The sequence below is a fragment of the Phaethon aethereus genome (genome assembly GCF_964289735.1).
Source record: "Phaethon aethereus genome assembly, chromosome: 17".
In the NCBI taxonomy this organism is placed as follows: Eukaryota; Metazoa; Chordata; class Aves; order Phaethontiformes; family Phaethontidae; genus Phaethon; species Phaethon aethereus.
The window spans coordinates 14,572,156-14,599,529 of NC_138593.1; the positions used below are offsets into that span (position 1 = coordinate 14,572,156).

A 27,374-nucleotide genomic window follows, 5' to 3' on the forward strand; every position below is an offset into this window, starting at 1 on the left:
GGACTGGCTGGGACCCCCCCCCTCCTCTGCCCACCCCAGCCCCACCGGGAGCACCACCGGCTCTGTTTTCAGGGCTGGAGGGAGATTCCCCGGGGCTGGTTCCTTGGCAGGAAGGGAAGGAGACATGCACACGGGTCCTGCCCCGCTTCCTCGGGTGGGAGAGGGAGGAGAGGAGGGGCTGCTGCAGCACCTTAGTTCTTCAGGATGGTTTCGTAGGCTTGGTAGATGTACTGGGACACCTCCGGCGCTCGGCATTTCAGGGACAGCTGCGGGGAGAGAGGAGCAGAGCGGGTGACGGCACCGCGGCCCACGCCGGCGAGCCACCAGCCCCAAAGCCCTGCATGCTGCAGCACCCCCCAGCCCCACGGGCACGGGGTGGCCCCAGCTCCTTATTTCAGCTGGATAAAAGATATTAAAAGGCACCGAACCCCCTAAACACCCTCCCCGGGCTGCCGGCGCTCCCCCCGCCCGGTTGAGGAGCGGAGACATCCACATGCAGCGCAGGCAGGGAGGGCAGGGGGGCAGGCAGAGGCGCAGACACGCTTCGGCTCTTGGGGTTTTGAGTCACTGCCTGTAACTCGAGGGTGAACGGTTCCCCCAAAGGCATCTTCCTCTCCTAGGTGGTACGAGCCCCCGTCAGGTATTTGCCCAAAAGGTTAAATATTAAATGTCTCGGAACTCGGCGAGTTCCTGTGCCTGCAGGCGAGCGGAGAGAGCTCAGCGCAGGGCAGTGACAGGCGGGGAATCCTCCGGGATAAGGACATGCCGCTCTCCTCATCCCAAGTGAGCCCAGCAGGGCGGTGGGAAAGCCCTGACCCTCCAAAACGTTCACCTCTAACAAAGCTCCGCTCTCGACGCCGGCCCCGCGCCAGCGCCGCGGGCACAGAGAGGCAAGAGGCAGCAAGCGAGACGCAGGGCTGGGAGGGCAGCCGGCAGGCAGGTAAAAACATCAGGGCAGAAACAACCAGGCAGCAGCCAGGGACAGCCCAAAGCCGGGGTAAAAACCAGTCTGCTAACCTCCAAATCCTGCAACAGCGGGCGGGCCGGCGCGGGCGGGCCGGCAGGCAGCAGGTACGGAGATACACAGAGAGGTGAGTCAAGGCCACACAGCTCATCCCAACCCAAAGAAAACAGGCTGCGAGGGAGGTGGGGAAGGGGCCAGGCCAGGGAAAGCGCGACACCGGGACGGCTGGTGCCCGACGCGAGGACGGAGCTCCGCTCCAAGGCTGTTTGCGGCTGCAGCCGGGCTGCCCAGCACACAGGCAGAGCCTGGGATGCCCCAAGAAGGGGATGGGGTTGGGGTTTTTATTTTAACGGAGATGTGTCGGTGGGTTGGGACCTCTCTCCTTCCTTTTGCTGCCGCCGCGGTGCCTCCCCGGCGTGAGGAGGGCAGCTCAGCAGAGACCAAGTGCTGCTGCAGTGCCCAGCCAGCACGGACCGTGTCTCGCCCTTCCCGCGCCGGAGGGACGCCAGGACCGGCACGGGGGGGAGGGAGCTGGCACCGACAGCAGCCGGGGGGGCCCGGTCACCGCAGATGTGCTGCGGGACCCTCCAGCCCGACCCAAACTCCGAGCAGAGAGCGGGGGAGGCAGGGTGGGCAGCAGGGTGGGCAGCAGCCTCGGCTCGGAGCCGCCTCGGGGCCGTTTCGGAAGCAGGCAGGGGAAGGGGCATACCGTGAAGCTGGGATTGCTGGGCTGGATCCTGAGCTCTGCCAGCACCCAGATGCCGTTGGTGAGCTTCAGGGACTGGTAGAGCATGTCTTGGCCCTCCACGTTCCTCTTGGCGACGGTGAAGATGTTGCTGCCTTGGAGCTTGTTGCTAACGGCATCTGCGTGGGAGGAGAGAGCTGCTGCGGGGGCTGCTCGGGGCAGAGCACCGGGCTGAGCATCCCTTTGGACCGGCTCCTGCCCCATCTCCTCCCCTCCTGCTCCCCACCCTGCGACGCAGCACACCCAAAACCCGCCGGCCCCGCGCAGCGAGGAGAAGGGCTCTATTCAGCCGGGCTCCCCGGGGAGGGCAGGCAACAGCCCAAAGCTCGATTCACAAGCGGAGCCCCTCCACTTACTCCACAAAGGTCAGCTCGCCGCTGCCAGCGGGACTGAAAGGACTTGGCTCTCCCTGCCCAGCGTCTGCGCGTCCCGCTTGGCACCAGAGCTCCCAGAGAAGGGGCCGGGGGAGCGAGGAGGCACAGGGAGCCTGGCCCCAGCTCCTGCCCACGGCTGCCTGCTCTGCCTGCGAGCACGGGGCCGCTGCCCTGCCTGGAGAGGGAGGAGGGCTGCGTGGCCCAGCAGCTTCTTGCTGCACTGAGACTGGTCCCAGGGTGGGCACAGCAACTGTCCCCAGCGGCAGCGACATCCCCACCGGGCAGAGCGTCTCTGGGGCTGCCGAGTTGCTACAAGTAGCCAACGGGCAAGCAAAACAACAGCTCCTTCCCGGAGATGCGGGGTGGGCACAGGGGGAAGGAGCTCCCATCTCCCCGCAGCCTGGGCTGGGCTAACTGGGATGAGCTGGTCACCAGCTGCAAGCTGAGCCGGGTCCTTCGGAAGGGTTTGGACCCACCTGCGTTGAGAGAACAGTCTTTGATCTGGAACTGGGCCTCGTTCTCATTGGGAATGTCCTTCCAGGTGGCCAGGAACATCTGCCGCTCTGCAGCGAGGAACGAAACCACCACAGTGAAGCCACCCCCTGAAGGGCCACACTGCCACGTCACCGGCGGCGGAAGGAATCTCGCCCCAGACCAGCCTCACCGAGCCGCAGGAAAGCTACCTGCTTCGGGGGGGTTAGCAAGCTACGCTGGCTTGGGGAAGAGGTCAGTCAGTGCCAGAGAAGGTAAAATAAGCAGCGAGTGAAGCGAGAGCTCTCCCTGGCAGTGAGGGGTTAGAAGACGGCTCGGGCCATCTCCAGCAGCCACAGTGTGGTCACGCTGCAATGGCAGCGTCCCCGGAATGGCAGCATCCCCATCTGTAACTGCCAGGGCAGCTGGCTCCCCACAGCTCCCCGCTCCATCCCCAAGGCTGGGAATGTGGCTGGGAGGACTTCAGGGGCCGGGACGGCACCCATGGAGCGGTGGCAGAAGCACACCTTGCAGGACCCGCAGCCGCCCGCACTCCAACTCACCCATCTTGCCGTCCTCCACGAAGAGGATGTGCAGGGGGTACAGGGTGCTGAAGTAGAAGACGTCGATGTTGTTTTTCACCGCGACCTGGGACGGAAGGACACGGGGATGTCAACGCCTCCTCCGAGCTACGGTGAGCCGTTGGCAAAGCCAGCGCCCCGTCCCGCCCCACCGATCGCTCTCGAGCCAGCAGAGACGAGCAGCTGAGCGTTTCTTCTCGCCTGGTTCCTGCCGTCGCACCTCCCTCCTGAGGGAGCGCACTCCCCCCGGGGCAGCCCCTGCCCCGTCCCCAGCTCCCCAGGAGGGCAGACCCCCGGGCGCTCCCCACCTGCAGGTTGTTGAGGGGGTCCATCTTCATGACGGAGCCCACGGTGTTCAGTGGAAGGGAGATCTCCACGGACTGGTTGGGAGCGAGGGGTGCGTGGACCTGGAGAGGGGCTGCCGGGGCCAGGCCGAAGCTGGGGAGGAGGGCAGGGGGTCAGGGTGGGGGGCAGCAGAGGATGGCAGAAGGTATTGTCCATCTGCTCCAGGCCAACCGCGAGACCCCCTGCCTTCCTCCACCCGGACCCCAGGAACACCCCAGCTCATTTTGCTGCCCCTGCACAGTCCAGGACCAGGATGGCTCCTGCCCTGCCCACCCCGCGGCAGTAACAGGCGCCCCAAAGCTTCCCCCCTTCTTCCTACACAGACTCACACCCATTTTTAGCCTTCCTGCACCATCCCCAGGGCTATCCTCCGTCGTGTCCCTCGGAGGGAAAAGGGGGCATCGGTTCACCAGGAGGACAAATATCGGGACGGTGGTCAGACCCGAGGAACGGCCTCTTCAGTCAACTTCTTAGAGGCTTTGGTTTGATGATCATCACCACCACAGCCATCAGAGAGAGAAGGGTCATCATGCGAGGCTGTTCCCAGCCCTGGCAGCCTTGGGCACCTTCCTCCCACCCTCTGCCGCAGGCAGGGCCGAGCTCGGAGGCGCGACGCAGCACCTTCACGGGCCGCTGCCGACGCAGCCCGGGAGGGACCTCACCTGTTGCGGTTGAACTGGATGGCGAAGTCGGACATGACCTGCAGAGCCTTGTTGGTGAGCACGAGGTCCATGGAGATGGAGCCCACCTGCCGGCTGAAGGTGCCGGAGATCTCCAGCCCCTTGGCTTTCATGGCCGGGAGCCAGACCTGGGTTAAGGAGACGAGAAACCCTTGGGGTTTTGCCCAAAAGCGAACCCTTAGCTGCTCTCCAGCCTGGCAGGGCCCGCGCTCCCCTTTAACGCCGCAGCCCTGAGCTTCGCCAGCAGCCGGCGGCTGCGCCTCGGCTGCCCCACTCACCGTTTTGGGTGCCACGTAGGATCCCGACAGGGTCCCCACGCCACCGGTGAGGTCGAAGAGGTCTCCCAGGCCGCTGCCGAGGGGCGCGCCGAGGTTCGCGGGCATCGCGGTGCTGGGTGCTGGTGCGAAGCTACCGCCGCCGCCCATCTGCGGGGGACAGGGGAGCGGGTTACGGGGAGCACCGCGGGGCGGGGGAGAGGAGGAGGAGGATGCGGAGGGCGAGAGAGGGGCACACTCACGGCAGGGCTGCCTCCCACATCGCTCCGCAGCTGCAAGAGACAAGAAAGGGGCATCAGCAGGGGCGGGGGCCACAAAACGCCCCATCGAGGGCACTCTCTGAATGCATCGGTGTGGGCTGGGGAGGACCCAGAGCCGGTAGGGATGCTCCCGAGGCCCCAGAGCCGGTAGGGATGCTCCCGAGGCCCCAGACCTGGCGTGCCAGGAGCTGCTTGGGAGCTTGGCTGTCCCCGGAGGGAAGCGAGGTGTCCCCTGGGGCAACACAAGGGCCCAGGCTGTGTGAGGCGAGCAGGGGCACTTGGGGTGGGCACGGGCACCGGGGCTACGCATGGTCGAGAGGGCTAAGGAAAGGGCTGATCCGTACCCCGTCCGACTCGTCCCCCATCTCCAAGCAGAAGCAGACAAGGCGGAGAGAAGAGCCAGCCACATGCAGAGACAAGCCAGGAGAGAAGAGACAACAACAGAGAGATGAGAGAAGGGGAGGAGGGAAGAGAGGTTAGTCCTGCCACAGCGCCAACGCGTCCATCTGTCTGTCCAGGGCTGCCCTGGAGCCAGGGGACAGATCACGGCCGGGGTCTCTCGTCCCCACGCTCCGCACCGGCCTGTTACCAAAGCCTGCAAGCCCACGAAGGGCCAGCGCAGCGCTTGGGGGATTACAGACCCGGAGAGGCAGCGGGCAAAGAGACAGCGATGCTGCTTCCCCTCGGGGATCTCTGCTGGCTTTTATAAGCAGCGGAGAAAACTCCAAACTCTTCTCCTTTGGGAAGCCCAGATCATCACCAGCCACCCTTAGGGCAGGCAGTTCCAACCAGGCAGAGGTGTGCATCCCTCCTCACCCTGCGGCCAAACCGCTGCTTGGTTTGCATTCCCGGGAGCTTGCTGTCACCTCCAGATCTCCCGGGGCAGGAGATGCCCGTTACAGCACCCTGCGGGCTGGGAGCAGGCACGTCTCGACCCCACAGGTGGTTTAATGGGTGTCTCTGGGGGTTAACTGGGGTTCAGAGGGGGACCCAGGAAGAGGAGTCACCCCTGCAGCACAGCACGGACAGTGGCAGCATCTATGCAGACCTCGAGTCCCGAGGGAAAAGGCACTCAGGAGCGCTAACACCCTGCCCCACTCCAGCCACCTCATGAGGACAAGATAAATTAGGGTGCAGTGCCCCTCCGCCTTCACCAGCTGCAGAAGGAAAGCGCTAGCCCGGGTGTCTCTGGGTGGACAAGTCCATCCCGACCCCAGGAGCTCCATCCTCAAACCCCAGCACGATGCCGCCAGGGCAGCCGGGCGTCGGGGAAGGAGCGCGCGGGGCTGTGACGTACCAGGCTGTCCAAGCCACCTCCAAGGAGGTCCACGGCGCCCATCTGCACGGAGGAGGTGGCAATGGGAGGCCCGCTCACCGGAGGGCCCAGGTCCAGGTTCAGCAGGTCACCCAGCAGGTCGCCCTGAGTGGGGATGACGGCCGGCTGCTCCGCTGCCTGCACCCCCGAGGGGGCTGTGTCGGGGCTCTCGGCACTCTCGCTCCTAGAGGAAACGGCAAGGGAAAGCCACGAGATGCTGAGGAGCTCCGGCTGAGCCGACAGGTCCCGCCGGAGACACCCAGCTGGGCTTTGCAGCCAGCGTTCAAAGAGACACCCTGCCCCAGCACGGCTCCCAACATTTCAACACATCCTCATCGACATCAACTTCCGCTTAGGTCGGAGATCACTCCTTCAGCTTTGTAAGGACAGTATTGAATCCATACAGCCCTGCTCCTAGAGGGGAACCTCCCCTTGGGAAGGGAGCCCTCAGCTCGGCTCCGAGCACAAGGGACACAGCCAGCTCTGCACGGTGCTGCGTGTGGCCGCGGCCGCTCGGCTCAGCCCATCGCAGGGATCCAGCCCTGGAAGCCCCTGCGTGGAGCGGGGAGTCACCCCGGGGACGCGGAGATACTCACGAGCCCGTTCGCGGGGGCAAGCTCTTGTGCACGACCCCTCTGCTCCCCTCCACGAAGGCGCTGGGCGGTTTGTGATAGACGGAGGCCAGCGTCCCGATGTAGCAGATCAGCTCGTCCAGGAGCGTCGGCTCGATCAGATCCGTCTCCTCGGAGATGAGGGGCTTCTCCGCCAGCACCACCTCCTTGGCGGCCACGGGGTCGGTGGAGAGCAGGCGCCAGTAGATGTAGCCGCGGTCCCGCAGGTCGGGGTTGTCCGAGTCCTTCGGGAAGCACAGGGGTTAGTGCCGAAGCCATCGGGCAGGGGAAGCTGCAGCTACTACAGAACAACTCGGAGCATGTTGGCCCCATCTAAGTCTTGCTGTAGTATTAGAGGGATCACGGGGATTAAAAACTAAAGCTATTTATGTCACACCTCTGCTCTACAGAGGCTACGCTGCTTTGCTACACCAGCCTCGGCAGGGCAGCAGCACGAGATGCCTCCTGTGCTACGGGAGACTGCGTCCTTGCTCCTCCAGGACTTTAACTATCAGCTTTTCCAGAATTAAGCTCCAATTATCTGCCTCCTGCCGCAGGCGCTGCATTACCAAGCTGTTCCCGCTGCCCCGGGGGGATGACGAAGCCCACGGGAAGCTCTTCGGCGGCGCAGGAGCCGTTACCCACCTGCGTGGCCAGGCTCAGCACCTGCTGCACCAGCTCCTGCGTCTCGGTGGGCTTCTTCAGAAACAGCTTCACGATGGCCGTCAGCAGCTGCAGCTGGACCTACGGGCAGATAAACAGGGTTAGGGGAGACGGACAGACAGACAGACAGCTCACACCGTTCTTGTGCAAGGACACGTGAATTCTTCCCTTACGCGGTGCCTGGACGTAACCCCAACCTGCCTTTCAAGGGACCAAACAAACAGCGACCGCTTCAGCGGCGCTGACAAGCGCTGGGGCACGCTGCACGGCTCCCAGCCAGCTCTGCAGCCCCTTCCAAGCCGACCACCGCATCCTCAGCCCGCCAGAGCCGCAGGTTGACCCAGAGGTTACTGGGCAAGATCTCGGGACCAGGTTACATAGTCCCACAAGGGCGAAGGCCAGAGAATCCTCTGACTTTTATGCGGATAAGCAGCAGCTATTGCCCTCCGAGGGACCCTTTGGACCTAAGACAGGGCGGCCAGGATGGCTGGCTTTGCTATTTTGCATTTATAGACTTGCCCCTGTTCACCGTGACTTCGTTTCGTGATGTTTTGCACAGGGGGTTGTAGGAAGTACCCATAGATAGAAAGCCCCCAAAATTTCCACAGGCAAAACCACTGGCCTCAGCTGCCCCGGCAGAAGGCGCCGGCACGGCCCCTCTGCTCACGTCAGCCGTCCGACTCCGTTTTCCAGCTCCAAAGGGCTCATCCTGTCCTGGCAGAGAGGAAGGACCAGGCGGTCCCCCCCCAGCTATTAAGGAGGGAAGGTGCTTGGGACACCACCGTGGTGGCTTTTCATGGGCCATGTTCTACAGCCAAAGCTGCCGTGGGACATGGCTGCCCCGAGTGCCTGCAAGGAAAACCCCTTTACGACCCTGCTACAGCAAATTGCTTCGTTACACTCTGATTAGCGCAAGCTTTGTGACAGCGTCACCCCTCAACCAGGGGTCCTGCCGGGCCCCCCCTCGCATGAGGGGCTGTCCCCCCGTCCCACCACACCTGGGTGCTCTCGTCATGGAAGCCCTCCAGGAAGCTCTCCAGCAGCTCATCGGCGTTGTCGATCCGCTCAGCGTACTCTCCCACAATCCAGATCATGGCAGCCCGGGCCTCGGGCTCGTCCAGGGAGTCGAGGTTCTCGCAGAGAGTGGCGATCACGCTCTCGTACCTTCCCGAGAGAGGACACGTGTTCCCCGAAAGAAAGAAACAGAGTCCCAGCTCCGCTTTAACTCCAAACCACATCCCACCACCCTCAGCAGAACCAGGACGTCGCTGAGGGTGTCGGCAAGAGCCCCTGCCACCTCCCAAGGGCTGCGGCACAGCGTGACACTGCCCACACCGATCTCTCTCCGGCCCCAGAGCACGTTCCCCTGCTCGCCAGCCCCGCTCATCTGGTCTCTGTCCTCTGCAGCAGCCCTGAGTCACTGGCTACTTGTGCAGAGCTCCTGTTCGTTACTAATTCAGTTCATTAGTATTTATTACCACTATTGGTACACAACTTCCTGATCACGCAGTTGCTTATTCATGCTGGCTCAGCTGGAACACTCCCCTCCTCCTGCTGCCCTCGCTCCAGCACCAGGTCTGCTGAATTACGAGCTAGAGAGGGTTTACGCTGATGTGAGGGACCTCAAGGTCTCTGGCAACTCCTGTCCATTTGGGTGTCTGGATTTGGGATCGCCCTCACGGGGCTGGGGATGTCCCCTGGGCTGGGGACAGCTTTCCTGCCCCCAGCTTAATTCTTGGGGCTGCGCTGACTGGTGATCGCAACCCCGACTAGCAAAAAACCCAAAGGCACCTTCACCACAGGAAGGCTCCAGGAGGCTTCACCACCGACCACCCCACCAGGAGGGAGCAGCAGCCCGTCCCTCGCCCACGCCTGGGTCTTTTTAGGGCCCCCTCCAAGCACAGAGGGGCAGAAGGAGCCCGTCTAGGGCGGGGAGCATCCACCCGAGGCCCCAGGGCTGGCGGGCAGCCGCCACGCACTTGTTGGGGTACTTGCGGAAGATGTCCTTGATGACGACAATGGCCTCCTGCACCACGTAGTTGACTTTGGTCTGGATGAGGTCGAGCAGGGTGCTGACACAGCGCTCGGCCGATTGCTGTCGGAGGGACTCGGTCAGTCAGCTCTTACATCCCCACTCCGCAGCCTCCGCTGCCCTTCCCACACCCCCTCCATACCTCCCCCAAACCTAACCCAGACCAGCACGGGGCACGCACGAGCGCGGTCTCCCCTTCCTGCCCCTTTAATCCAGGTTTGGCTCCTCCTCATCCCCCTTGTACCCTCCCAGACCCTCCTCTCTCCCCACGCCGCTCGCTCCCTGCTCCCACGGGACGCACTTCAGGCCGTGGGGTGCAGGAGCGCAGCAGCGAGCCCAGACCTCGGCTTGCCGGGGCAGCAGCATCTCGCCCCTCGCCTTTTTTTTGGCTCTGCAGAGCCACGCTGCTCAGCGTTAGCGGCGAAAAAACGGCAAATGCCGTGGTAATAAATCCCCCTGGGAGAGGCTGGCTTCACTGCGGAGCCGGGCCAGCTCAGCTCCCGGTGGGAGGCTGAGCCTGAGCAAGCTCCAGCACGTCTGCTGCCTCTCACCAGTGCCCGTCGAGCTGTTTGTCTCACGCGACTGAGGACGCTCTGCAGCAAACCCAGCGCCGTTATCGGCTGGCTGAGAGCTGCACGACCTGGCCTGTGAGCCTGCCTCTACCCAGGCCAGGCAGAGCCACCGTTTCAGCAAGGTTTTTAATAATCCCCTTCTTCAAATTACCCCCAAGGGGAAGAAAAGTCTCCCGGCCCCTCAGTAAGGGGTTAACTCCCTCCAGCCCCCGCTGCGGTCCCCAAACAAGCCACTTGTATCATCCGCTGCATCAACACACCAGACGCAGCTGGGTCTGCAACGGAGCACGGGGCGGGCAGGGACCCCGAAACAGCTCCAGCAGCAAAGGGTAAGGGGATGAAACACCCTCCCGTGGAACAACCGCGGCTCATCCCCAGGCCCACGAAGGCTCTAGCTCGTCAGGGCGGCGCTAGCTCCTGCGGTGGGGTGACCTCCAGCTCATCCAACACGTGCTGGAGCGCGATGCCTTGCCTAGTCACCGCTGCCACGGGGACCCAAAGAGACCCAAGCCCTCACCTCCACCTTGATGGCACAGCGGCCGATGGCTCGAACCGCCTTCCTTACGAAGTCCACGTCCACCTCCGTGGCGTACTCCTTCAGCTCTGCCAGCACCTGCCGGAGGGGACGAGACGGTGAGAGCGCAGCAGCAAGAAAAGCCACCAGAAGAGCGGGGCAGTGACCCAGCGGAAGCAGCCTGGGTGGTACAGCTGCTCCCGTCTGCATCCTGCAAAGCTGGGTCTAGGATTTCTCGGGCGAATCCCCTCCCCGTGGGGCTGGGGCCCCCTGCACGCCCCCCTCGGTGCCCGGCCAGCACAGTCAGGCGGACCCTGACCTGAGCAATGTTGGCCTGGGAAGCCAGGCGGATCATGATGTCCAGCTTCTCCAGCTTGACGTAGATGGGGTCGTTGTACTTCACAAAGAACACCTTCATCTCGTGCTTCAGGATCTCAGGCCTGGAGGACAACGAGAGGCAGCGGCTAAGGGAGACGCTCGCTCTTTTGCTTTGACCACAATGAGAGACATCAAAAAACCTTCCAGCAGCCATGGTTTTCTCCAGAGCTTTCTGGACACCCAATACCGGTGTCAGATCATTTCTCTCGTGGCAGAAGCAAGATCTGAGCTCTGCTCCCACCTCCAGGCTCTGACCCAGGCAGCGACCAGCAGGCAAAGCAGCGCAGAAAGGGAGTTGTCCTCCCCAGAAAGCTGCACGCCGGTCAGGAGACGGATGGGGATTCTTCCGCCTGACCCTGCAGCCAACTAATGCCCTGAGTCCATGCAAATTCATTACTCCATCAGCCAGCTCCAAGCACAAACCATCACGCCTCGGCCGAGGCTGGAGCGGGGATGGTGAAGGCTTGAGGACGCTGAGACATAAGCTGGGGAAACCTGGAGCCGGAGAGCTGCAGGACAAGGCTCCTTGGCCACAAAGACAAGGTTTCGGGGGCCTGTTCAATGCCAAGGAATCCAAGATACTGCAATTACCCCCCAGGACTCCGTCCCTTGGCTCCCCTTGGCCGGCGCGCAGGGGACAGAGCACAACCTTGCCGCAAAGGAAGAGTGGACGCAAGGCAACAGGGGACGTTTGTCTTGCCAAGGTTGGAAGGGACGTCTCGAAGGAAGCAGGGACGCAAACCCAGACCCCAGGGCTAGGCTGGACCTTTCTCATCTCTAAGCTCGGAAAGGGACAGGCCGGGTCCAGCTCCAAGGAGCCAACCTGCCTTCCACATTCCCGCTCCCAGGGACACTAATTGCTTTCCACTTCTCCCAGAAGTTGCTGCTATTTTTAATAGACAGCCATGGTGATAACGAGTAGGACGACAATTCATCTGACTGTGGCTGTCACTGCGGAGCGTGGCTCTCCAGCTGGCCAGTTCTGCTCGGGGCACATGTGCGGGGCCTCGGCCACCTCCGGCCCACCAGCAATTTTAGATCAGCAAAGGGACAAAAGGACTCTCAGCACGCACTTAGTCAAAAAGGACAACTGCATAGAAGCAAGCTGATCTCACAAAAATTCCTCAGTAGACGTTTAATGACTAAACCAAAGTCTCAGCTTTTTGCCTTTCCGTCCTTTGCTGCCCCAAACAATCAATAACCGAAAGGAAACGTCTCCTGGAGATCCCAGCTCAGCTCCCTGCCCACTGCCTCTCCCCATTCTCTGTGCCCAGCCCTTGGATTTTAAATACCAGAGAAGAAAAAAACCCACACAAAGCCCCGACACCGCCGCGGTCAGAAGGTTTGAAGAGCTGGGAAGCAGCTACAGAAGAGCAGGGAAGAGGGAAAGCCCGAGCCAGTCTGTCCCTGCTGCCGCGCCGGGGCACCCACCTCTTCTGCACGATGAGGTTGATGTTGCGGAGAGCCACGTACTGCAGCTCGGGCTCCGCGGAGAGCAGGGTGACCAGCGGCGGGGCCAGCTTCTTTAGCAGCGTGCCGTAATAATCCAGGTCCTTCGACAGCATCTCCATGAACTTCATTAGCACCTTCACCGCCGAGAGCACCACCGCTGAGTTGGCGTGGGACAGCCGGGGCGTCACTCGCTCGCAAATGCTGGAGGCATCGGGGGCAAGGGGACGGGAAAGAAAGCGATCACAGCCCGTCTCCCTGCTTAGACATTGCTGCCAGTAGCCATGAAGGAGAAGGCGGCGCTGGCAGTTTGCAGCAGGACAGCTGAGCAGCACTTAAGACCTTCCCAAGAGATGCTAAACTGGCTCTTAAATGCCCCGATGGTGTTTTTTTTCCCAGCCTTTACAAAACCCTACGGCAGCGACCCCCTTCCTGAGCTCCCCAGTGCCTGTCCTCCCTGGCCACGCAGTAAGGCCACGTTCTGAAGCAGCTCGAGAAGCCAGCAAGGGGACAGGGCTCACTACAGGACCACGGCAGTCCCCAGGTGGCTGTGCCTGAGGTGCAGTGGCCAGCAGATGCCCAAGGCACGGTGGCCGGCAGATGCTCACTGTCCCACCTCCTGCAGCGGGACACCAAGGGTGAGGAGGATGAAGATATTCGGAGAACAGGCAGTGTCGACATCCGCCTGTCCCCCTCCCCTTCCCAGCCCCGCTCCGGCTGGTCTGTGGTGCCCTGAAGCCATCGCTGCCCCAGCAGCACCCAGAGCCTCCCTCACCTCTGGGCTTCCCGGTCATCCTTGGGCATGTAGTTTGCCAGGCAGTCCAGGATGAAGATCTGGCCCCACTCAGTGCACTCGTTCAAGGCCGTGAGCAGCTTGTTGATGGATTGGGGGTTGAGGTCCAGGAGGTTACTGCTTGGGTGAGACTCCGCTATTTCCGAGAGAGCCGCTACCGCGTTGGCCACTACCTGCCAGAGGGGACAGGGCACGTGTTAGGTGACAGCGAGCGTTAGGTGACACCGAATGCGGTTCAACAGCCTGGGGGAAAGCTGGTGCGAGCGGATGAGCCGCATCCTCGCTATCGGCACCTCGCATCCCAGCGACATCTGGGCACCAGCTTCCCTTCCCCACCAGCTGATCCTCAGGAGATGAGCAATCACCGCCAGCACGCTCCCACCACCCACGCCACATCTCCAACGGTTCGCACGTGTTCAGTGGGAGTCAGCCTTGGCCCCATGCCCGGCACGGAGGAACCCGCTCTCGCTCCCCTTGGCAGGGCAGCTCTGAGGAGCCCCATCGCTTTCTGCGGCAGCTCCAGGGCTCACCGCTACGCCTCTGGCAAGATCTGAAGAGCAGCAAAGGCTGGGAGGAGAGAAACCCTGGGGAAAGGAGGCTTTAAAGTTTCTCGTGCCTGGGGAAAGGCAGGGAGACTAATGCTGGCCAAAGCCCAGCTGCTAGGAAACCCTCACCAGAGGCAAAAGCCACCAGCTACATGGTACCAGAGCCAACCTCTGCTCCCATCCTCTGCTCCGAGCTGGCCAGGGCATCCTCCTCCACATTGGGAACAGCCTAATAACACACTGCCAAGGAATCAGAGAAACCTTCCATCCAGGAGAGAGGGTTACAAGACAAGGGACACAACCTGCAAACCTCAGAAACAGCTGTTTTCCCCAAAGTGGTCTGTTAAGCACCAAAAAGAGAACAAAGAGGAGCACGGGAGGAAGGGAGTCAGCACGTGAAGACAAAGGGAGAGCGTTTACTGCCATTCGGATGAAGAGACGAGAGGAGGGAGAAGGCAAAAAATAATCACCATGGGGTTGGAGTCTGAGATGAGGTCCTTAAGGGTGTCCAGGAAGCCCTGGTCTTCCACCAGCTGGGCATTGATGTCGTGGAGCTTCGCCACGCAGACGGCTGCCGTCTTGCGCACGTAAGGGTCCTCGTCCTTCAGGCACTTCCGCAGGGGCTCACAGAGATACTCCGTTATCTTGTCCACGCGGATGCAGCCCATGGTCCGCACAGCCAGAGCCCGGATCAGGGGGTTTGGGTCCTCGCAGTCCTGCAGGGACAAGAGCGGGAGGTTAGATACCCTGGAATCACCGGCGTGAGGGGTGGCTTCAGGACCTCCATTCTCATTTGGGTACCTGAAATCTAGAGGGTTTCACACTCAGCTCTAAAGACTAAGTCATCCGAGAGAAGTTTGATCTCCTGTCCTGCACTCCGGCGCCCACAGAACTTTAACATCATCAGTCCTCACTCCAAACACACCTCCAGGAATCTGATGCCTTCATCATTTACACCAAGTAGCTGAAGTCAGCTGCCACCCTGCAGAATGGCCACCTGACCTGGGAAACGCATCTATCGGGTTTATTGCGTGGGGTTTTACTTCTTCCTAAAAAGCCAAAACTCCCTCTAATACCCAACAGGCCTTTTCACAAAGTGCTTTGGCAGTATCTTGGCTCCTAACAAACACACTCTTCAGTTCCCAACTCCAGCTGGAAGATCACAAGGGCCTTCTCAGCTGCAGAGACTTCAGCATGTAAGCTCACATGATGGCAGCTCGATCACGGGAGCTGCCCACAACCGAAGCTGCCACTGACAGAGCAAGCGGCACAGTACCACTGCCAAGAAAAATGTTTTTCTTCTGCATTACTAGACAAATTTGCTGTTATCTAGAGCTAGGGGAGCCCCTACTCCTGAAGAGAGGGGCTTTGGAAACCTGCCCACGTTCCCTTCTTTGGAGCAGGGTACATCGCAGCGTAGCGCGGCGGCCTCGCAGGAACGCGGGGGAGCACGTGGTGGGCCGAACCGAGCCGCTGCAGCGCGCGGCTCTCGGGCACGCAGCCCTTTCCTCTCACCTTCACGAAGGTGTTGACTGCCATGATGGCCATGTCCGGCTGGCTCTTGGCGTAGTTCATCAGGTAGAGGTAGACCAGCTTCTTCAGCTCCAGGTTGTCTGTCTGCATGCAGTTCACCACGTCCGGGAAGAGCGCGCTGAAACGCAAAGCACCTCCGTGAAGGCGGGACACGGCCACGCTGCTGAGCCGGGGGACGGAGACGCCGTTGCCTACGTGGCCATCCCCTTCCCACAGCTCAACCCACTCCTGAAGCCAGAAGACCCCAGGCTCTCCCACAGCCTGAGCCTACCCTGCAGCAGATGTGGCTAAATCACCCATCCCCGGTGGGTTTTTCTTTACGGATCTGTATCAAAAGCAGCTCAAAACTGCCCCTAATGGCCCGAAACGGAGCTCTCCCACCGGGCTCTGCTGTGTTCCAGCTCCAGTGCGTGTCCACTGCCCCGGGAGCCGGTGCAGCATCACCCAGCTGACACGGGATGGTGCAAAAGCCTCTGGCACCTGCGATGCTCTGCTAGGACGGAGCGGAGCTGCCAAGCTGCCCGCACGGAGCTGGGGGCTTCCCCTTCCCAATCCCGATCCCAGTGGGTACTAAACACCCTAAAGCTGCAGGATGCCAGAGATGCCGTTTCACCACGGGTGATAAAACCAGCCCAGTTAGACTATTAAAGATACAGACAACCCAATTAGATTATTAAACCACCTTAGGAGAGGCAATCAAGATCAGAGGGCTAACGTGGGGGTTATCCTACCCCGACAGATGTCCTGTGGCTCCTGGAAGCTTCTCCGCCAACGCAAACCCGGCCATCGCTGACGGGATCAGACCCAGGCCCCCCTGAGGTGCTTTGCTAGTTCTCTCGGAGCCTCTGCTGCCAGCACAGCCGGCACCCACCTCAGCTGCTCTCACCCCAGGCTAAACCAGGCTTTCCTGGCACCTCCCAGGGAGGAGTGAACTTAGTAAACTGCTTTCTTGCAGCCTAAAATACGCACACACCAACAAAAAAAGAAAAGGGCTGCCACAGCTGCTATTTGCTTTCCGATCGATGTGGCTTCTGCCGCGCCTCGGGCAGGTCCCTGCCACGTCCTGGGTCGTCTTCTCCGCGGTGGCCCCGAGACAGAGCCCAGACCATGGTTTTCCTCCATCTACTCTCAAACGCACCGTTAAAAGCGAAGCGCCGACCGCTGCGTGTAACGCCAAGGGTGTGCGGGGACGGGGCCCGGCGGGGAGGGGGGGCCAGAGGGGCCACGTGCTGCTCGGTCAGACGGATGAAGGGGAAGAGGGAAAAGCAGTTGCCCGACCTTTGGACTCGGAGAGGCCGCAAAAGGCTTATCGACACCGAGGCAGAGACACCGACCCTCTGCCATAAAGGCTCAGAGGGGGTTTCTGCTTGTTTTTAGTAACACATGAGGGAAGCGGCAATAATCCCAACAAACTTATCTGGCGGCCAGACCAATCCTCTTTTAGCCAGATTACTACCAAAGCCAGGCAAGTCCTTGCCTGCCAGCCGGCCACGCTCACACAAACATTTTCCTCTCGGAGCAGGAGGCATAGCTGCGGCCAGGAGCTCACTCAGTCCTCGCCCGAGACGAAAGCCAGCACAAAAACCCCTCGGAGGCAACGGGGGAAAACAGAAGCCCACACGCCGTCCGGGCATCCTCCCGGCGCGGTTTGGCCCGGACGTCCCCGGCACAGCACCGCCACGCACCTGACGTCTTTGCCAACAGTCATGGACGCTATCACCTTCTTCACCGCCTCCTTCTTCTTCTCCTTCTTGTCGCTGTTCAGTTCGGCTTTCAGCTCAAATATCTCCCCTGGAGGAATGGGAAAAGGGGGAGCTCAGGGGATGGGCACCCACCCCTCTGCTGGGTGCTGCTCCTGGGGCAGGGCAAGCACAGCTCCCGCCCGCTGAGTGCCGGGGCTCCTTTGCCACCCCGGGGTGCCAGGAGCTGGAAAGGGGGATTGAACTTCCCAAATGTCTCACCGAGGGCCAGGGCTGCTCTGGGGGCTCCACTCTTATCCGTGGAAAGAGATATGAGCATGCTAGTGAATCCCTGCAGCTCCTCCAGCCCCCCGAGAGCCCCAGAGGGCTTTAAGGACCAGAGACACTGCAGGAGTGACCGGCACCGGCACCCCACACCCCGAGCACAGGACATGGGGTTTATTTAGCAGGTAATTTTGGCTGCGGGTCCGTTATCACAGCACGCAGCGAAGCCCCAGCCCCGCACGCGGCTGTCGGGGTGCCCTCCCCTAGCCGGGGAGCCCACCGCAGCCCGGATGATGGCAGGCACCTGCGGCAGCGAACGCGGGCGGATTTGGAGAACCGCTCCCCGATCCATGCAAGGGATGGGGGCTCCCAAATCCTGCCCTGCACGCGGCAGCAAAACCCCAGCCCAGCACCTTGGTGGGGCTCCCACTATATTCACTCCTGGGCAGACAGGCTGAAGAGGAAGATGCCGCATTTCTCTCCTCTAAATTAATTCCTCAGTCTGGAAAGTCAAACACCCCCCAGCGCTTCTGTCCCAGCCCAGGGGAGCTCGAGGCAGGGGGTCCATGTCCCGCAGCCACTCCTGAGCTGCTGAAGTCGACATCCCAGAAGCCAACAGCCTTGTCTGGGTTCAGGGGGCTGGTGACAAGGTGCTCTGACCCCATGGCAGCCCAGGAGCCGCCCCGGTTATGCTGGAGCGAGGCATCAGCCACAGCATCCCGCGTGGGCCCAGGGCATTCCCATGAGAGCTGGCACCTCCGCCAGCTTCCCGCTGCGGGGACAGCCCTCCCTGCCTGGCTTATACAGGAGCAGGAAGAGCAGGGAAAATTGCCTCACCCTCCCGCTCCCTCTCTTACCTTTCTTTGTGGTGGTGAAGTACTTCGAGTCCGTCATGGTGGTCTCCAGCTAGCGGCACGTCCCTGGGAGGAGAGGAAGACCAGAGAGGTTAAGGGTTGATAGTTCCCTTGCTGAGGTGGCTAGGGAGAGCTCCGGGAAGGAAAAACCAGGAGAGGGAAAGAGCTTGGGATCTCATGGGAAGAGCCGTAAGGAGATGAAGTGCCCAGAGAAGCCCTCGGGTCCCGCATTGCCAGAGGAGCCTGGTCCCCCGGGGATGGCAAGCGCCTCACAGCCACGCTGGCGCACCGCGGGCTCTGCCGATGAGTGGGGAGTCAGCTGGTTCGCTAACGAAGATGTGGAGGAGGAGGAGGAGGAGGAGGAGGAAGAAAGCAGTCACTGAACACGCCAGTGTTCACCCCTGCTCAGGCTCCAGCCCCGACCTGCTTCTCTCACCAGCAGCAGCAGCCGTTTTGCTCACCCCACCCCACATGGAGCTGGGCAGCCCTCGTCCCCGCCGCAAGGGCTCAGCAAATCACCCCTGGGTTTGTGTCTCCTCGTCCAAGAAACACTTTTCTAAGGAAAATTCACTCCCAGCCCTCCCTCACACCTGCGCAGGCAACAGCTCTGGGATGGGAGGAGGAACCGAGCAAAACCCAAGGCTCAGATCAGCTCTGGAGCACGGGGACAGCGCAGCTGAGAGGGGCAGGAGTCTGCCAGCACCCCACCAAACACGCCGGCAAGATCAAAAGGAGCCTCTTCCAGAAACCATCCCCGCTCCAGCAGCCTTGGTTCAAATTCAACGGGCGCAGGGTTTCCGCCCAGCACTTGGGGCTATATTATATAATTCGGGCAGTTTAGGGCAGATTTACAGCTTGGCAGGCTGAGGAAGCCCGATGTGCAGGCAGCAGATAGTCCTTCTTAAAGGTCAGCGGGGATTTGTCTTTTACGGCCGTTTTGCCCATCTTTCCTTCAACGGCAAAGAAACCAGAGGAGCGTCCTTGAAACCCCACAGCGGCCTCGCTGTTTTGGAGGGGCGGGAGCACAGAAAGCAAAGCCAAGTTAAAAAAAAATAAATAAAAAAAAAGAGCTTGCAAATGGTTTTTAAATGTAAATGAGAGCATCTTGAAAGCCAAACGCAGCAATCCCCTGCGAGCACACGAGACGCGGCCAGAGACACTGCGTCCTCTGTTCCCTGTCCAAGCTGGATAGGGATCCCTAACAGGGATAAAAAGAAAATCTGGATAAAATCTGGGGGCTGAGCCCACCGGGCAGAGCACACAGCCAGAGCCAGCTTGGCAGGCAGTAAGAGAGAAAGAGTTCGCATCGGTTCGGGGCTCGCTTCGGGTGTTGGCAGCGCGGTCCCGATGCTGTTACAGAGGGGGCAAGTCTGTCACCATGCTACCCCAGCCCTGCCGAGGCTGCCCTAAGAGCAAACCGCTTCCCGGGCAGCCTCGTGTAAGACACGACACTCCTCCCTGCTTCAGTTACCTGGGATTTATTCAGAGCCTTTTTTTCCCCCCTAAGTCGACGGCTCTCCAGCGAACAGCGGGAGGTCCCAGGCTGCGCCGCAGCAGCTCTCTGCGCCTGACTGCAGATCCCGTCCTGCAAGAGAGGGAGGAAGGAGGATTTACTGCAGTCCCTCCGATTTCACCGACCTGGCTCGCAGTCAGCCCTGATCTGCAGAAGTGCCTGGAAAGCAAACTTGAAGCCTACCGGGGAATTTCTGCAGCTGGCTCGGAGACATGAATCACGCCTGCTGCTTTCCTGCAGCTTCCCGGTTTCCCAGAGCCCGCGGGTACTGCAGCGTGTGTTTTAGCCATCCAAAACCCCATTAATTTCGGAGGCAGAGTCAGCTACCCAACTCCCCCACTCCTTTAAGCCCTGCAGTGCCGACGGCAGCCTCCAAAAAGCAAACCGCCGCCGCCGCCTCCAGCCGGAGCTCGAGAATTAAGGCGCACCCCTCGCCCCACACAACACCTCAACCTCCCCAGCGGCAGGACCAGACTTGAAGCAACCCAGCGCCTCGAGCAGGGTGACGAGAGGCCGAGCACGGCTGCAAACACCCGCCAAAGCTGGGTGCTCAGCACCCTGCACCGTGTGCGTGCATCCCCAGGCTGACCAAGGGCGACGGGGCAGGGCTGCCTGCCAGCCCCGGGACGCGACCGCCGCTGGCACAGCCCTGCTGAAGGTGAATTCCCCCGAGCTCAGCCCTTGGGCAGGGTCCAACGCTGCTGCCTGGCTCCAGTTTTAAGGAGGGTGAAGGAAACTGTTCAGGGATTGCAGAGCAGCTCTTGTGTGATCCCAACTCCTTCTCCACATCTCTTTGTCCAGCTTGAACTGGGCAAAGGGACGGATGGGGCAGGGTCCCCTCTCCCGAGCCCGACAGTAAATAAGGCAGATTTCCGGTACACCGGAGCTGGGGGGTGGTGTCAGATCCAGAGCCAACAGCCTCGATCATCTCGTTTGAACTGCTCTGATCATCTAGAGTCATTATGGTGAGCTGCAAATACTCTGCCCTTGCTAAACACCCTTCACCCGGTGAGCAGCTACAGGCGGTGGGAGCTGATCCGCGGGCAGGGAGATGGCAGCAGCCAGGCAGGGAGATGGCGCAGAGACGGGAGCCCAGCGCAGGCATTTGCTCCCCCGGCTCCAGCAATTCCCAACGAGCTCCCTTCCAGGCTGGGAAAAATGCCCCAGCACTCACTGATCTCCCAGCAACGGGCTGAGCAGAGCAGCAGTTCCCAACAACCGGGAGCAGCACCGGTGCTCAGGAAAAGCGGGATGCAAGATTTGCAACAATAAAGTGAGGAAGAAAAGAAGCCCCTGACCTTGTGGGGGCTTGAATTTTACCCTGTCTTCTTGCGAGACTCCTTAGAAGCTGGTCTTGCAAAATGGATTCAAGGGGCTGAAAGCGGTTGTAAGGATCTGGTAGCAAAACGGCGGCTGGGTGCCGGAGGGGAGCACCCAGAGCTCACCCACACCTCTTCTGCGCTCCTCAGGTCTGTTTGAAGGACGAGCCTTTGCGGCGGCACAAACCCGTACTCTCTGACCCCTGCCCTGCTGCACCCGCTCTCGGGTGGTCCCCACAGCCGAGGGGCAGCGGGAGACCTCCTCTCCGAAGCCCCGACTTAACGGTGAAACCAAAGCACGCGCCATCAGCAATCCTGCCCGGAGCGCTCACCTTGCCGGCTGTGCCGGCCCGCTCAGCGCTACGGAGACGGAGCTGTGGGGAGCTCTGTGCCCCCCTGGGAGGAAAGGGGCTCTCCAAAGCATTTCACCTTGATCTTATTCACCCGCGACGACTGAATTCTGGAGCCCCAGAAGACCCAGGCAACGCTGCTCTCCTGAGACCCCCGGCACGACGGTGCTCACGCCGCTTTACCTCCCACGCTCCCCCTCCACCCGCCTTGGGTGGAAAACACCGTCCCCACTCAGGCGACGCGCAGCAGAAGCGTCCTGCTACAGACACCTTCCTCGACGGACGCAGCTTTGACGAGGTGATTTCGCTCCTGCCATGCGGCACCCAGGAGCCCGTGGCCCAGCTGGAAGAAGCACCGAGGTCTGGAGCACCTGATTTTCTGCTGCTCAATGAAGCACCGTGAGGTCGAAGGAGAAGCCGGCGCGTCGGCGGCTGAGCGCCCACGGCTAAAGGCAGGACAGCCTGTTCCTCCCAGGAGCTGCATTTCAGAGCCGCCGGGTGATGCGCCCATACAGGCACAGTGCGGTGCAAGCCCCCTCCTCGATCTCAGGCCCTCAGGAACGTGGCACAGCTCAGCCATCCCCTCCCTCCTGGCTGCCAGGCCAGTGGGGTCCCGAATTCAGCGGTCTCCAGGTGAATAAGATGTTCCTAAACCCGAGATACAGCAACACATGGGGCACGGTGCTTCTCACCGAGGCAGGCGCTGCCAGCAGGTTCCCGGGGATGACACTGATGCCGAATAAGCTGTCGCTGGTGCCACTCGTTTCCTCTTACAGCGAGTGGAAGAAGAAAACACGTTAGTGACCCCCAGCTACTCTTACTGCCCTGTTTTAGGCCAATTCCTCCACCCTTGAAGGCTGCGATGCTGCTGACGGGAGTTTTTCAGCTTCTAGCAGTAGAGACACATTGCCTGGGATGTGGGGAAAGAGCTGGTGCTGCTCTTCCAGAGGAGCGAGCGACCTAAGCACCACACAAGCATTTAAACCGTGCCCAGGACACCCCAGGTCCTTGGTTATTACAGCGAGAGGGCTCACTGTGGCTCTGCTGGTCTTTCCACAGACTCTGACAGCCCAGAAGAGGAGTATACGGCTGACGGTTTTGATCTCCCCAGCCTGACGTGTGATTTCAGGGGGGTCTGACGAGGGAAGGAAAGAAGCAAACGCAGGGAGACGCATCCACTCCAGCCCCGCACGCACACGCAGCCCCTGTGCATTGGGGTGTATATGTTAGCACCTAAAGCAGAGGGAGAAGCAAAGAGGAGCCGAAACTCAAAGGGCAAGCTTCTAGGAAACAGCTCCTCAAGAAAACAGGGGGTCAGCTGAGGGTTACCAAGAAGGAAAACTCCTATGAGCAAGCAAGGCAGCCTCTTGCAGCTGCAAATAAAGCACTTGAGGTGGATCAGTAAAGCCCAAAGTCAGCACAGTTGAACATTAAGGCAGACTAAAAAAAACCCTAAATATTGGGACGGGTAACTGTGGGGACTTCACGCAGCTACTCCCTGTTGATATGAAGCAACTTGAAGCCAACACGAAAGGCCAGGTAGGCGTGAGGGGGTGACGGCTCCCCACACTGCCAAGCAGCGCTGCACGTCCCCGGCCTCGGCGAATAAACCCCCACACCAGGCACAGACACCAGTGGGGGAAGATAAAAAACCAAGCCTGGAAGAGGAGAACGAGCAGCTGAGGATACAAGAGCCAACCGCTAAAAAGCCTGAGCTCCGTTGTTTTTTTCCTCCTCGCTCACAGCAGCGAGCGGTGCATCCATCCTGCAGACGGTGCGTGGCTGTGGGCGCAGCTCCCATCCCCGTGCTCGTCCCTACCTCTGCCCCACGCCTCTCACCACAGCCGGCAACGAAGCCCCACGGGCTCACACCAGCCCCCCCCCCCCGCCCCCCGCTAGGGCAGAACATATTTTTCCTAAGGACTGGCCTAACTTGAGCCAGTCTTAGCTCACGCTCGGCCCCGCAGCACGCAGCCACGCCAGCCTGTGAGCCTGCCATTACATCCCGAGCTCGGCTCACCCCTTCACATCTCCCCACAGCAGGACCCAGGGCTGTCCCATCCACCGGCCAGGCTATGCCCTGCCGCAAAACAACCCGCCTGTACGGCCACAGCACAGCACAGGCACTCTGCACCGCACCGCCGAACCCTGAGGGTCAGCAAGACCCCACAGCTCCCACCTAATGTAGAGCAAGTGGTAAAAACACCCCCCAGATCCCCCCGAGAAGGCACTGCCCGAAGCCAGCGCGTGCCATGAATTATCCTGCCCCCTTCTAGGATGAGAGGAGCCACCGATTAACAGCAGCGCATCCTCTCGCAAACCTGTTACCGACCAAGCCGTGCACTTTCCAAGAGGGTCCATCTCCCATCAACCAAGGGGTTAAGGTCCCCCCTTTAATAACCAACGGCTAGAAGCCCGGCCAAACTCACTGCGGCGTTAGCAAGGTGCCCGAAATCGCGGTGGATCGATTCATTTGCCGAGTCGCCGCTTGAGCGATCAGACACCCCGAAGCGTCGGCATCTGGCCCTTAATTAACCCAGATGGCAGAAGGGCCTCGAGAGTGGCCATACGCAGGTCAAATGAGTCGCATCTGATACAGCCCATCAACCAATAATTGGGGAAGAAAACCCACAAACAGACAAAGGAAAAGTCCCGAGGGGTCCCCTGCACCACACGCCGCCGGGCAAAGTGGCACGCAGGGATGCCAGCACCGCGGGGCCCAAAGCATCGTGCTCCAGAGAGGGGAGGACTTTAAGCAGCATAAACCCAGATATCACCTCGAGGGTGGCTAACGCCAGCGGAGTCCCTCCTGAAACGCCAGCTGAGCGCCCTCAGAGATGCTGAGGGCCTCGTTCTGGAGGCGTCGGGATGCAGCATCCGCCCCACCGACCGCTCCCTGTAGCAGAGGGGATGTTCTCCTCCTGGAAGACCCCTGTGGGGCTCCGAGGCCAGACACCTCCCGCTGCCACCACAGAGTTCCCAGCCTGGCTTGATCCGGGTGAGGACCAATGCCTCTGGAAAGCCCCTCCCGGCCCCAAAGCATCAAGTCCACTCAGTCCAGCAGCCCAAGCCGTGCAGGAAGCAGCCCAAGACCCCACGGCCGGTTTTGGGGAGTAGATCTAACCAACTGCTTATCCGAGGCACCCATTTAACATCCCATGCCACAGGTGAGAGCAGATGGCAAAACCCCCTGTGAGTCCCCCTGCTACAGAGGGACGGTGTTCCTGCCAAGTTTCATAACTCTGGCAAATTCCATACGATACAAAGAAGGAGAACACCTGTAATACATCTCCTTTAGGCAGAAGCCATTTCACAGACCCCTTTTTATCAAGTTTGGGGGTTTTCCCCCTAAAACCCCCATGGAGGAGGCAGCGAGCACAGGATATCAAACCGGCTGCCTTCCTGTCTGATCCATCGTGCCCAGTACTCAGCTTATTCTCTGTCTCCCCAGAGCCCGGTACCGACCTCTTCCCACGGATCTGCATGGTGCTGCCGGCCCGTGCGGCCCCGAGCAGCGTGCCCACAGCACCGGCGGCCTCCAGTTCCCAAAGCTGCCCGAGCCCCGGGCGCCGCCGCGGCCCCCGCCGCCCACCACGCAGCAGCCCCGGCCCCTGAAGCGTTTCCTCCTCTCCCCAGAAGCAACGGCGGGGAGGGGAGCGGGGCTGGGCTCCCCCGTTCCCCAGCCAACCGCAGCCCGGGCCGGCGTGGCGGCGAGCTCCGTGTGCCCTTTGGCTCTCGAGTCCCTCCTGCGCTTCCAGCCGGTCCCGCGGCCCAGGCGCGGTGCCCGGTGTGGCTCTGGCGAGGACATGGTCCCGGGGGGCTGCGGGGGGCGCAGCTGGCAGAAGGGGGGGGGCAGACCCAGGCCGGACTCGCGCGGCGGGGCTGGGACACGGGGCTACAGGCGGGCACGGGGAGAGGCGCAGCGCCCTCCCGGACCGTGCCCGCCGCGGCACCGCGGGACAAGCTGCGGTGCCGGGGAGAGGGCGGGAGAGAGGCCGCGGCCGGGGCTCCAGGCCGGAGGGTGCCCCGTGCGCTGCCACGGCCGATGCGGTGAGGCCGGGCCGGGGGGCTGGGAGGACCCAGGCCCGGGAGGACGGCCCGGCCCGGCCCGGCGCGGAACACGCCCGCCGGCACGGAGGGTGCGCACGGCCGGAGCCCAGCGGCAGCCCCCGCCCGCAGGGAGAGCCGTGCAGCGGGGCTGCCCGGAGCAGCCGCGGCCTCGACCCGGCCCGTACCTGCTGCTGCTGCCGCCACCCGCCGCCACCGGCCCAGCGGAAGTGAGCGCCGACCGGGAGAGCGCTTCCGGGGCGGGGCTACGGCGTATGGGCGGGACTAGGGCGGGATGGCGGGGGGTGGGGCTGGGGCGGGGCGGGGGACGGGCGCGGGCAGATCTACGGGGACAAGGCAGAGAGCTACGGGGAGCGGCGTGGGGGTCCCGCCCCCCATCAGCTGTGTGCCCCCCTTCTGGGCCGGGTGCCCCACCCGGTGGGTGCGGCGGGAGGCCGTGGGGCACAGCCCGGCCCCGGCGGCGTGTCACCGGCAGCCGGCGGGAGCAGGGCGGGCGCGGAGCGGCTCAGGGGGTGGCCGGTCCGCGCGGTCCTCGTGTCCCCGGCACCGCAGCCCCCCCGGGACGGCTGCACCCTGCAGCAAAACCGCCGCCCCCCGAGGGTGAGGATGCTCGGCCTTCCTCCGCCCGCCCGCCTCAGCCGTTCTCGGGCCCGCTGCCGCAGCTCCTGGGGGAAAAGCGGGTGGTTTTACCCGCCCACGGGCGGGAGCCGACGGGTTCTGGCAGCAGCACCAGGCCCCCGCCCTACAGGGGCCGGGGCAGCGGCGGTGCCGGGGAGCAGGGCCTCCTCCGTCCCAGCATGCACTGCGGCGCGCCGGGGGGCAGTGGCCATCCCCCCTCCGACCACCCCGGGACCCGCGTCGGGGAGGCAGGGCGCTGATTGGCTGAGCTGTGCTGACTGGTGCGATGATTGGCTGGGCTGTACCTGTGCTGATTGGCCGAGTGGTCTGTGAATTCTGATTGGCCAGCTGGTCTACGTATGCTGACTGGCCAGGCTATCTACGAGTGCTGATTGGCCGGGCATTGGCGCACGCAGAGGAGGTGGGCTGGGCTCCCCGAGCTGGGCCCCACCCCCAAGGACAGTCCCGCCCCTTCCCCGCCGGGATGGCGGACCCGGTCCCCCCGCCTGCAGCGCCGGGACGCAGCGGGGACAAGCGCGCGGGGACCCCCGGCCCCAACCAACCCCCGGCCCCCCCCGGGAGTCCCCGCTCTGTCAGCCCGTGGGAGGGGGTGCCCCTACCCCCTGGGGGGTCTCCCCGCTCTCCTTCACCCCGGAGCGGGGCCTTGCTCTGCCCTGGGGGGTCCCACTCCCTTCCCGAGGGTCCCGCCCCGCCCTGGGGGCTCGCACTCTCCTCCCGGGCGGTCCCCGCTCCCCACCCAAGGCGTGGCCGTGGGGTCCCCCGCACCCCACCCGCGGGGCTGCGGCGGCGCGGGGCGGTGCCCGTGCCCATCCCGGTTGCCGGGGGCGGGGCGGAGCGGCTGCACCGAGCCTATAAAGCGGGCGGCGACGGCAGCGGTGCCGCAGCGAGGGCGGGGGTTAGGGTCGCCATGAGCTTGGTGCTGGAGACGCTGCTTGGCCCCCCCGGGGGGGCTCCGTAAAGAGCCGGGCCGCGCTCCTCCGCGCTCCGCCGCCTCCAGCGGCTTCCATTCGTGGCCGGGACCGGTGGGGCGAGCTCGGGGAGGGGGCGGCGGCGGCGGCGCGGCCGCTTCCTCCACCGAGAGCCTGGACTCGCTGAACGGCGAACCGCGGGCGCGGAACGAGAAGGAGCTGCTGCAGGTGCTGAATGACCGCTTCGCCGGTTACATCGAGCGGGTGCGGGCGCTGGAGCAACAGAACCGGGCGCTGGCGGCGGAGGCGGCGGCCCTGCGGCAGCAGCAGGCGGGACGCTCGGCCATGGGCGAGCTGTACGCGCGGGAGCTGCGCGACATGCGTGGGACCGTGCTGCGACTGGGCGCTGAGAAGGGGCAGCTACGGCTGGAGCGATCGCGCCTGGCCGAGGATGTGGCCGCGCTCCGCGGGCGGCTGGAGGAGGAGGCCCGGCAGCGAACCGAGCTGGAGGCGGCGGCCCGCGGGCTGGCTCAGCGCTCCGCGCAGGCGGAGCGGGCCCGGGGGCCGCTGGAGGAGCGAGCCAGAGCCCTGCGGGAGGAGGCGGAGCTGCTGCGGCGGCAGCACCGGGCCGAGGTGGGAGCCCTGCTGCGGGAGGCGCG

General features: G+C 62.5%; 2 protein-coding genes across 7 annotated transcripts in view; one reads left to right on the forward strand and one right to left on the reverse strand.

Moving 5' to 3' along the window:
* Positions 1-191: 191 nt before the first annotated feature.
* On the reverse strand, positions 192-17,958 carry AP1B1 (adaptor related protein complex 1 subunit beta 1; the record flags this gene model as incomplete). 6 transcript variants are annotated; one of them, XM_082007789.1, is made up of 22 exons in its annotated part: positions 192-266; positions 1,674-1,828; positions 2,560-2,646; positions 3,118-3,202; positions 3,444-3,573; positions 4,143-4,288; positions 4,439-4,585; positions 4,678-4,707; positions 5,040-5,060; positions 5,993-6,194; positions 6,607-6,866; positions 7,267-7,365; positions 8,283-8,448; positions 9,264-9,379; positions 10,406-10,501; positions 10,722-10,842; positions 12,212-12,433; positions 13,005-13,195; positions 14,038-14,283; positions 15,083-15,218; positions 16,786-16,891; positions 17,922-17,958. In XM_082007789.1, 22 exons carry the CDS (start codon positions 17,956-17,958, stop codon positions 192-194), a joined length of 2,874 nt encoding a protein of 957 aa, XP_081863915.1. The 6 variants fall into 6 exon arrangements, with proteins under 6 accessions (XP_081863915.1, XP_081863916.1, XP_081863919.1 ...); XM_082007790.1 differs by lacking the exon at positions 5,040-5,060; XM_082007793.1 differs by lacking the exons at positions 4,678-4,707; positions 5,040-5,060 and having other exon boundaries at positions 5,993-6,076; positions 6,675-6,866.
* Positions 17,959-26,714: 8,756 nt separating this feature from the next.
* Positions 26,715-27,374, forward strand: part of NEFH (neurofilament heavy chain) — a gene marked incomplete at both ends in the record, with an annotated part of 4,120 nt that continues 3,460 nt past the window's right edge. The window contains 2 exon segments of the mRNA XM_082007552.1: positions 26,715-26,738; positions 26,740-27,374. The exon segment at positions 26,740-27,374 is cut by the window's right edge and continues 6 nt beyond it. Coding sequence (XP_081863678.1) covers positions 26,715-26,738; positions 26,740-27,374 — 659 coding nt within the window.